The following is a 10,224-nucleotide window of genomic DNA, read 5'->3' as shown; positions in this document are numbered from 1 at the left end:
TCACTGGCCCTCATATGTGGGATCCGAACCGGGGCCCTCTGGCGTCCCAAGCCAGCTCTTAACCATCGCGCCACTCGGCCGGCCCTGGACTATTGTCTTTTAAATGCCCTATTTGGAGAAGTCCTTCTGATTAAAAACATAGTGAGAAAAGATTTTTCAAAAGTGATAAGGGAGATACATGCTATACACAACTCGAGGGACTACAGTTAACAAGTTTTCTGTACATCAATTTGGCATTATGCAATAAAAATTGCTGAAGAGTTATTTCTACCCTGGACCTAATAATTGCACTTTTGGATAGTTAGTACTTTCCTCGATCACTTATAATGGTGAAAAATGGAAATAATTTGTCTACTAATAGTGTCATGGGTAAACCTATGACATGAACTATTATTATGCAGCCACTATGTTTTTTGAAGAATATGTGACCGCTTTGAAAAATGGGGACAATATTCAACGAGCAGAGCATTATGTTCCATGATATGATTATGTAAAAACCCATCAGTACAAACATTGGTAGACCATTAGTAGTGGTTCTATGTACACGGTGGGAGAGAACGGCTATTTTTATGTATTTTTACTTTTTATAAATACTTTCCAAGATTTTTTTTTATAATTAACGTATATTGCTGCTGTTGTCCAGGGGGAAAAATAGTGTAGCCATTTTAAAAGGAATGATGCGATTTCATCACCAGGCGGGATTTCGTCTTCACCGGAGTTCCCAGAGCAGGCAGGTCAAGTCTAGTGGTCTAGCCAGTGGTCCTCAGGCCTGGCTCATGTCAGGATGAGCTACAGAGCTTCTAGAACACACCAGCGCCTGGCCCCAGCCTCCGAAGTTCTGGTCTAACTGGTCTGTGGCCCAGTGATGACAATTCTCACAGCTCCCAGGTGCTGCTGGTGACAGCTGCCCTGAGAACCATGGGTCCCCAGGGCTCTCAGCATCTCCCCCTTCTCCAGGCCCCAAGATAGGCTTCTCTCTTACCCTAGGCAAACCCCCCTGGATAGGAAGCTGAGCAACCCCCTCACACACGTATCCAATGGCGTGTGGTGTGGAGCTGCACGTTGCAGGCACTCCAAGCTGCCTGGGGGAGCCTTTCCCTCTGCACTCAGCCCCGAGAGGCAGCTGATGACTTACCTAGTGGGTCCTGCCTATAGGTAACCTCAGATTTCTTGTGGGGGGTGGGGGGCAGGGGGATGGGATTTCCCCACAGGTTTTTATGGAGAACATGAGCTTGTGAAGAGACTGGGAGGGAGGGAGGGAGAGCTGGACATCCACTGGTGTGACTTCCCTGCAGGTACCCGGGAGAGCGGCCCTGCGAAGGACAGAAGATGACCATCCCAGTGCCAAAGCGAGGTGACCAGCTGCTGTTCATCGGCATCCTGACCCTGACGGCCACGGTCATCTCCCTGCTGTTCTACGCTCTCCTCTGGAAGGGCGGCAACCTCACTGACTTGCCCCACCTGAGGCTGGGCTTCTACAACTTCTGCCTGTGGGACGAGGGCTCAGGCTCACTGCACTGCTACCAGTTCCCTGAGCTGGAGAAACTGGGGGTGTCTCAGATCGCCATGGGCCTGGCCAGGCTTGGCGTGTACGGGGCCCTCGTCCTCACCCTGTTTGTCCCCTTGCCTCTCGTCCTGGCCTGGTGCAAAAGTAATAGGGGCGAGTGGCAGCTGGCGGTGGGCTTCCTGGCGGTGGCGTCCGTGCTGCTGGCCGGCGGCCTGGGCTGCTTCCTCACCTGCGTCTGGAAGTGGGTCAGCCTCTGCCTCCTGGGCTCCGGCTTTCTGGCTCTGAGCATCGCCCAGGTCTTACTCCTCCTCCTGCTTATGGCCACAGCTGTTTTCCCTCAGAAGGCATTGAAGGACAAGAACAAGCCTGAGAGCTGGTCTTGTCTAAAGGCCTGATAGCAAGCGCTGCTCAGAGAAGGTGCCAGAGAATTCACGGGCTAGTGTCTTCTCAGCCGTCTGTTTCGTAGCTAATGCTGATTTCAGCCTCTAGCATTTCAGCTGATTTCATAGCTAATGCTGATTTCAGCCCCCACCGGAGGGGGCAGGGCATCCTGGTGTCAAGGAGGCTAAGGCAGCAAGGTCAGGACACCTGCAGCTTCTTAGTGCAGGGTTGTCCTTTGGGACTTCTGAGGCTCCCAAGGACACTCTAAAACCACATAGCTCATTGTCATGAAAATTCCTGCTTTAATTAACTGTTCCGAGCAAGCCATTGTTACTATAGTCTCAGGATCGGGGGATGAAGATTCCTATCACCGGGCCAGATTTCCAGCAGGAGCAGCCAAATGCCAAACCGAAGCCCAGTGAAGGTTAGTGGCAACAAATGGCGAACAGAGAGGAAGTGCACCTCAATGTCCTCGGAACCCTGGTTAGCACGCTGCCCCTCTCCGTCCCTGGTGGGTGGGATGAGCCCCTCCTGTGTCACCACTCCAAAGGCCCAGGAGGGATCGCCAAGGGAGTCAGTGAAGACAGGACACGTGGCGGCTGCAGGTTCCCTGAATAAGGCCCCTGAACTTGAAACCTGACAGCACAGGGGAGTCAGCGGGCAAATCATTCCTAAAGTGGGACCTGGAAGTTCGGAAGCACACACCAAATGCTAGGCAGGGAGGAAGGTGAACAGGCCTGAAAGTTGCCACATACACACCATCGCTGCGCCCCTCCACTGCTCAGCCCAGAATTAGAAAGGAGATAAACACAACCTGTGTATTGGGACTTCTGTGTATTTTGTCAGCACCTGTGTATTGGAAAACCTATACAGCAAACGGTCAGTTCATTGTATGCCTGTCAAGAGCCACGCGGCAATAAAGACAGAAATATAGACGCGGCCGTGATCGCTTGTCCTGAGCGTCTCCTCTGGGGTCCTGCCCCACTCTTGATTTAAGGCTGCCTAGGGATGAAGGCCAAGGTCGCCAAAGTGGGAGGAAGGGCACAGCTGGGGGAGGAGGCCTGTCTGATTGGCAGGAGCTTATCACCATCTGCACCCAGCGAGCCTCAAGCTCCCAGGTGGAGCTGGGCACACCTTCAGGGCTGGACGAGTGATTGTCTTCTGAAGGAAACTAGTTTTAAAACAGCTTCCTCCTTAGGCAGAGGTTGTGCCCGCTGACAAACGTGGAGGAATTCCAGTGTATTTAGCAGCCATACTTACTGTTTTTTTTCTTTGAACATCATTAAGAAGATTCTTTGGTCCCAGTAAGTTTGACCACCACCACATTTCCCCGGAAGCCTGCTAACCGAATACAACAGACAACGGGGACTGCAGACCCCCGAGCTGGGGGAGGACGTGGTGGGAGAGGAATTCTAATGGCAGCTCAGTGATTCCTCACTTCCCCAGGCCCGGAGTGTCCTAGGCCTCTGCTCCAAGGTGACTGTCTCCAGCCCAAGGAGGTGTGGAGCTGAGCGCAGCCCGCAGGCAGAGAGCAAAAGCATCATCTTCTTCAGCTGCTCCGGGAAGAAAGTCCTGGGGAGCCTGTCCCTTAGCTGAAAAATATCTCCCTGACATATTTTAGCACATCCTCGTCTTCCTCAGGGCTTCTGGGGCAGGCAGAACCGGCAGTCTCCTGGCAAGGGCTGAGGTCTAGAGGAGGGGCGCCTTTCCCATTGTCTTCGTCCTCAGTTCCACTCCCAGGAGAACTCCATGAACTCTGCGATGCTGAGAGCTCCAGCTTATCAGCACCTGCCAGAGGCAGCCGCTCCAAGACCTCTTCCTGTTTTCGGCTCTGAGAAGTAGAAAAAATGGCAGGCAAAACACATGCATTTTAATTCCCTAAAGTGCTGATTTGGCTGTGGGCAGAGTAGGCCGGCATGGGACCACCTGCCACCTCACCTGCCGCCTCTCCACAGTGCTCTAAGGAAGCGCGAGCAACCTGGGGGAGAAGGGGGGAGGGGCCTGAGGGTCACCTAAGCAGGAAACTAAATAGAAACTTATTTGGAAAGGCAGAGTGACAGAATGAAAGGAGCACTGGATCTGACACTTGAGTGTGGGCCTCAGCTGTCACTTACTGGCTATGTAACTAAGGGAAAGTCCCTGAGTCTCAATTTCTTCTGTCTATAAAATGGGGATCCTGGTATCTGAAATAACTGTATCATCGGGTTATTGCAAGGATTACATGAGATGGTAATAGAGAAGACCACCTGGTTAACGACACGTACATTACACAACCTAAGGTGCTAACAATGACTATGCACTTGAGGAAGCCAGGAGGCTCCAGAGGCGTTCTGCTAAGATGTACAGTGGTAAGCAGTCATCTCACCCGTAAGACCCTCCAGAGAACACAGCAGTCCGACTTCCTGTCCGCACCACACCCACACTACCAGTCTAACACAGAGGGCTGCTCTCCCTCTCCCAGCCTCTCCTCCCCAGGCATCAAGCCCCAGATGCTCAGCAGGTGCACACTCACAGGGGGAGGGGCCAAAGGGGGCGTGGCCTGAGAGACTCGGGGGACAAGGGGCGGGTGGAAGAAGGGGGGCAGATAAGGGCTCCCCCAGGACGCCTGAAAATGCAGGGCGTCTCTTCTACCGACATGAAGCAAGGATGCAGTCTAGCTTCTGCCTGTAAAGAGTTTGTGGTCCTAAGAGTAAGGACAGGCACACCTGACCTTACCTCAATCAGGACGCCCAGAGCAACGTCTACGAGCTCGGCTTCACTCATGCAGTACACAGTCTTCACCGCAGGGAGTCTGAAAGAAAGGTGCGACGCTACGGATGGGGACAGGTGGCCATAAGGCCTCATAGGGAGGAAGAAAAGGCGAGCAAGAGCGTCATGTCCCCGGGCTCTCAGAGCAGCAGCTTCCTCGGGGCACCAACGGGACTTCCTCATCCTTGTGACTCATATGGGGGGTCATGGAGGCAACAGTGGGGGCTTCTCACCCACTGTCAGCTCCCCCAGGGATCCGGAAATAGGGCACGATGGCCACGCCTGAGAGCCACTGCCACACCACACTGGATGCAAGCAGAGCCAACAGACCATCAGGCTGAGGCCTACGTGAAACCCAGCTGACTGTGTGAGCACTGAACAGAAGGGCTGTGACAATCAGAGAGGGAGGCTGGTCAACGAAGAAACTCCAGCAAAGGAAGAGCCAGAGGCAGCATCGAGCTCCGGGCGCCCCATCAGGAGTACGGGGACATCCCCTCCCTGGCAGCCTGAAGACCCCCAGTCACCATCATTCAGCTGGCCCGCCCCACCGCCTCTGGTTGCATGCCGGCCCGGCGACTTGCTGCTCCCCCGTCTGTCCCTGGAGAGCTGCCAGCAGGAAAACTGGACCACCTGGTCCACTCATCTTGCCCACTGGATGGTCACTACTTTTGTTGCAAGGGAAGAGACTGGCATTTTAGACAAGTGGTGTGTGAGAATCCGACTAATGGGAGTAACCCTGAGAAACGGAGCCACTCTCTGGGCGGGGACACACGAGGGCCTGACAGTGGAGTCACCAACAGGGGCAGTGGCACCTATAAAGTGAGGCGACAGCTCACTGTCTCCCACGCACAGCCTATGCGCCTCATAAAAGCTGAGGTGCTGTGCACCGGAACGCCAACACTGGAAGACCCGGCCCAGCAACTGTGATGCCCCCCCCCGCAAATCCCTCCACCCCTCCTGCTCTCGATTCCGAAGCAGGCCCCTGGCCAGATGTCTCACCTTGCTGCAGCCGCCGGCACCGCTGCCCTTCTCCTCCTCTTCGCTGGCACCATACTCTTCTCAGCCCCCTGGACTGTCATCCAGGCGGGAAGGACCCTCTTTTTATCCCCAGAATTCAAGGCTGCCATCTCTCTAGTCGCTGATGGAAAGGAGTCAGGGCCCACGCTTACTGGCTTGCTTTTCTAAATCAGGACAGCGAATCCCACTCATCACACCAGGAACTGTGGGTCTGTTTGTCCCGAGTGGGAGTCAAACTTTAATTCCTAAAGGAAGAACAAAGCCCAGTGAATGCTAATCAGCTAGAATACACGCAGTCATCAGCCACAGGTACTGGTCAGGGCAGGTCAGAGGTGCCCCGGGTGGTGAGCAGGGCCCAGGAGACCCAGATGGGCCATTCACAGGGCATCGAGGGAGGTGTGCTAGGGGACAAGCTGACGGGCTCCGGGAGCAGCAGCCTTCTGACCTGCTCCAGGTCCCTGGGCCCCACACAGCCAGCCAGGCCCAACAGAGGTGCCTCCTGCAGCCTCTGCACTGAGCCATGCAACACAGACGAGGGCCGAGCACCCTCCCAGGAGAAAGGAAGAAAGGAGGCGCAGCCCTCCCCTTCTTGACACTCGAGATGGTCCAGGGTGCCCAGCCTGTCCTACCCTAAAGTATCTCTCAATGATCTCTCTCCAGACTTCTCATTCTCTCCTCTCGGTGTGGTTACAAGAAACCCCGAGGCCATTTTAATTTACAATCAAGTTTCACTGGCCAACCCCCCTCCCCCCTTAATCAAAAGACACTTCCAGACCAAAACCAGCAGGAGGGGTCAGAAACATCTGTGCCTGGCTCGCTAAAGCGCGGGATCCAGGAGGCCCCGGGCAGCCTCTCATCCACCTTGGCCTCGGCCCCTTCCTCCCACCCCCGCGACTCAGTGGGTGCAGGTGTCTTCCTTCCACTCAGCCGGCAGCTCGGGGCTCCCGCCTGGGGGAGGAGCTCACCGGAGCAGAGGTTTACCTAGAAAAGGGGAGTCGGCCAAGAAGAAGAGATTCCCCCCTGAGCCACGACCCGATCCTTGATGGCTCATCTAGAATGGCTGCTTAGAGCTCATGAGAAAAAATGAACCGCACATCATCCTCACTCGTCCGGCCAGAGAGGGCAGCGCTTTGCCCAGGTGCTCATTTCTGACCCAATTCAGGCAGCGATCCAAGCCATTCCCCCGTCAGGGAGCACCGCTCACAGCCGCGCACGGCGCACACACGCGTTTCACCCCGGGGCAGCCATTCCTGAGCCCATTTTACGGACAGGCACTGAGATTCAGCCATTTCCACAAGGTTACACACCCGATCCTGCAGGCTCCAAGCCCCGGAGGCGCCGGGGCCGCGCGGGGCAGGCTGGGAAAGCCCGCACGGGCCCCGCGGGCACGTGACGGGCCCCGCACGCCCGGCGTCAAGCCCGCCCTGCTACGTCGGGGACAACGGCGCCGCCCGGGCGACGACGAGTGCCACCCTGCTGCGGCGGGGAGGCCGGGAGACACCGGGACACCCACGCGGGGGCTCGCGGACCACGGGAACCGCCCGGGTCGCTTACTCCCGACCCGCGGGAGGCCGCCCACGGAGGCCCCAGCGCTCCGGGTAGGACGAGGTCTCCCCCAGCCCGAGGTCCCGCCTTCCGGGCTCGCGCCCCCTTCTTGGCTTCCGGGGCGGGCCCGGCAGGCGGAAACGGGCGGTGGTGCAGCCCCGCGGCCCCGGCCCCCGGCCCCGCGCGCACCTCCGCCGGCCGCCGGCCCCCGGCCCCCGGCCCCACGCGCACCTCCGCCGGCCCGGCGCCGCACGTCCCCGGCTCCCGCGTCTCCCCGCCCCTCCTCCGACGCCGTCCCCGCACTTCCGCCTCCCCGCCGCCCGCTCGGGCGAGGCGCGCGCGCCCCCTTCAGGCGGCTCGCGGTGTCCGCGGCCCCGGCCTGCAGATGCCGAAAGCCGGCCCCGCTGTCCTGGGTGCTGACGGTCTCGCCTTCCCCAAACTCGAGTCAGGCTCCTCGGGGCTCTCTTCTCCGCTAGGCCCTGACCTCTGGGCTTCCGTGCTCACCTCCAGGTGGTTCCGTTTTAGCCAGAATCCTGCGCAGCTGGTTTAGCCGGAGTCCCCCGTCCTCGATATCTGATCACCCTCGAATCAGATGGGGTCCCCCCACCCCCTCCGCCCCAGGTGATGTCTGATCGCCCACGTTGCCTTCAGCAAGATTCCTGTTAGGTCGGTTTAGCCAGAGTTCCCCCTTGACCCCTGATGTTTCCTCTTAATAATCTTCCATCCACTGGCCCCCCCAGCCTGCTCCTTGGCTATCAGCGCCCACTTTTCCTCGTTGTATTAGGAGTTGAGCCCAATCTCTCCCCCACTGCAGAAGCCCACTGTAGAATAAAGTCGGCCTCCCCGTTCTTTTCACAAGTGTCATGAAAACCTTTTATTTAACAGAATACTTTTACTGTGAACAGTCCCCAGATGTGGCTCCATTTGAGGCTTGCTGGTTGGTCTTCGTTAAAGTGTGGATTCCTGGGCCCCTGAATCAGAAACTAAGGCGAGGGGAGGAGAGGCGCTTGCGTCTTTGAAAGCTCAGGATTCACACAGCTGCCAAGTTCAGTGCTCCCTGCTCGGGGCATACACCCCGGGGAAGAGCCGGGGGGAGGCTCAAGGTGAACCCCTGGAGCGCAGGAAGAGAAGTTAAAGCCACTGTTTACGGCTGTAATCCTAAAGCAGGTGTTACTAATATTTCCTTCAAATTAGCAGCCAAGGTGTTCCCGCTGCGAACAGCGCGTCTCCACCGAGCTGCCCAGGTGTTGCCACTGCTTTGCTTTCAGCCTGGTGCTGAGCACAGCAGTTTACACGTGAGTTAGCATCTAGCTTTAGTTCAAGTCACAGCGCTGAAAGCAACCTCAGAGAGGCCGGCAAAGAACTCCCCAGGCCACCCACTAAAAACAAGCACCAACAGTCGCAGGTGAACCTTTCGCTGCTGCATGCTGAGGCAAAAGGATGATCAGAACTGAGAGTCTGCCCCCAAAATGTGAAATTGTCAAGACGGCCATTTGAAATGTGGCTTACAAAAGGTTAGGTATTAATCGAATGATTACTCTCCACATATTAGAAGTGCAGATAGTGGAGCTGGATCCCAAGTTTGGAGACCCAGCTCCTCTGAAGCCAGGAGCTCTCCCTCCCACCTGTGTGGTGCCTTCAGCGTCTCCAAAGCACGCTCCCCTCTTCTTGAATATTTATCCTCCATCCTAAGGCAGTAGGCTGGGCTGGGAGAGTTTAATTCAATCAAGGTTTAAGGAGATAAATCCGTGGTTTCCAGTCACAAAACCCACCTGGCCAGCCCTGGGGTCTTTTAGCTGCAGGTTAAACCTGGGCTCTGCTTAAACCTGGGCAGGACCTGCTTTGCCTCTGGTCCCAGGAAGGTACTGGAACCACTGAGCTCTAGGATCTTCTGCTCGCACAAGTTGTGAGCCAGGACAAACCCAAGTCTAATTGGTAGATGTGCATCCTTTTGTTTTGTGAACACAGGAACAGAATACTTGCTATCCCTCCATATTTGTCTCCTTAAAACCTTTCTTTTCCCACAACCAGCAGAAAAATGAGGTTTGAGGAGCAGGAAACCTGTGTCTCCACAAAAAGCTGTCTGTCTGAAAGGCGAGAAGCCCAAGTAGGGACAGACCTGAGCTGTGGGATCTGAATGGGTTGGAGTCATCCCCTGCCGTGTTTTTCATGTTGCACTCAGGGACATAAGGCCTGGCAGCAGAGGTGGGCAAAGACAGGCTCCAGGACAGTGAGGAGCATGCATGAGGCTCTCTGACCAGCGTCAGGGCCCACACCAGTGCCGGGCATGTGGGTTCGGGGGCCTGAGGCTGGACTAGCTTGATGGTTTCTTCTACGCTGCCCTCACCCAAGAAAATGGGAGGCTTGCTGGGTCTTGGGTAGATACTGAGCAGGCATTGTGAAGGAGAGGTAAGTCTAAGCTTTGACATTCTTTACTGGAGGATGAGAGCTCATCCTGAAGGGGTGTGGGGGGGACAGAGGACCGCCAGGATGAGGATCACCTGCTGACAAGCACTCAGGATGGAGTGAGGCTCGGGGAGAAACAGGCCAGGAGGGGGCAGCACATAATACTGGATGTGTTAATTCCAAAAGGTCAGAGGTTAATGGGGTTTGGGGTTTGTGTTTTAGGCAGTCGTGTGGTTTGGTTTGGTTTTTAGGCGGTGCTGTGCAAGTCCCCACAGTCGCTCCTGGCAGAGCCTGGGTCACATCCAGCTGTGAGCCAAGCTCAAAACAAGGAGTTGGGTGTCCAGCCTGGAGCATAGAGGACATGAGAGAAGAGACAGCTTTTCAAGTGTTCTTGGCTTCTCCACAATCCTTCAAAACATTTCAGCCGCCGTGGAGACCATATTGAGAAAAGAAAATGAGTAATAAAACAGGAACTGAGAAAAAACTTTGAAGAAAAGTTAAACAATGAATTCTCTCAAATGAAACACAGGACCACTTTTTAAATGTCCTATAGAATCACTGGGGAAGATAAATTAGGTTGCTGTTTCAATGCAGAAGATGGGGAAAAAATTATAAATGGA

At 55.6% G+C, this 10,224-nt stretch overlaps 2 protein-coding genes across 4 annotated transcripts in view; one reads left to right on the top strand and one right to left on the bottom strand.

Moving 5' to 3' along the window:
• The window catches only part of TMEM140 (transmembrane protein 140), a 17,333-nt gene extending 14,510 nt beyond the window's left edge, over positions 1 to 2,823 (top strand). The window contains exon 2 of the mRNA XM_019654788.1: positions 1,296 to 2,823. Within this exon, the coding sequence (XP_019510333.1) occupies positions 1,330 to 1,902 (573 nt within the window). The 5' untranslated portion in view covers positions 1,296 to 1,329 and the 3' untranslated portion in view covers positions 1,903 to 2,823. The remainder of the gene's footprint in view (positions 1 to 1,295) is intronic.
• On the bottom strand, positions 2,708 to 7,383 carry CYREN (cell cycle regulator of NHEJ). 3 transcript variants are annotated; one of them, XM_019654790.1, is made up of 4 exons: positions 6,961 to 7,383; positions 5,636 to 5,898; positions 4,604 to 4,679; positions 2,708 to 3,719 (listed from the first exon to the last, which is right to left on the bottom strand). In XM_019654790.1, the coding sequence occupies exons 2-4, from the start codon at positions 5,761 to 5,763 to the stop codon at positions 3,477 to 3,479; spliced, it is 447 nt and encodes a 148-aa protein (XP_019510335.1). In that variant the 5' UTR covers positions 5,764 to 5,898; positions 6,961 to 7,383; the 3' UTR covers positions 2,708 to 3,476. The 3 variants fall into 3 exon arrangements, with proteins under 3 accessions (XP_019510335.1, XP_019510334.1, XP_019510337.1); XM_019654789.1 differs by lacking the exon at positions 6,961 to 7,383 and adding an exon at positions 6,635 to 6,954; XM_019654792.1 differs by lacking the exon at positions 6,961 to 7,383 and adding an exon at positions 6,748 to 6,954.
• Between the last annotated feature and the right edge of the window lie 2,841 nt (positions 7,384 to 10,224).

This window comes from Hipposideros armiger, unplaced genomic scaffold (assembly GCF_001890085.2).
Source record: "Hipposideros armiger isolate ML-2016 unplaced genomic scaffold, ASM189008v1 scaffold_231, whole genome shotgun sequence".
Taxonomy (NCBI): domain Eukaryota; kingdom Metazoa; phylum Chordata; class Mammalia; order Chiroptera; family Hipposideridae; genus Hipposideros; species Hipposideros armiger.
Note: the sequence above shows the minus strand (reverse complement) of the source record. Positions and strands in the feature narration are given on the sequence as shown.

What these genes read in the sequence shown, in the direction of transcription:
- CYREN (XM_019654790.1), bottom strand. Translation starts at nt 5,763, where the DNA reads ATGGCAGCCTTGAATTCTGGGGATAAAAAGAGGGTCCTTCCCGCCTGG. An exon ending in GTGCCGGCGGCTGCAGCAAG is followed by an intron (nt 4,680 to 5,635) that starts GTGAGACATCTG and finishes CCTTTCTTTCAG; the next exon opens with ACTCCCTGCGGTGAAGACTG. An exon ending in CTCTGGGCGTCCTGATTGAG is followed by an intron (nt 3,720 to 4,603) that starts GTAAGGTCAGGT and finishes TCTACTTCTCAG; the next exon opens with AGCCGAAAACAGGAAGAGGT.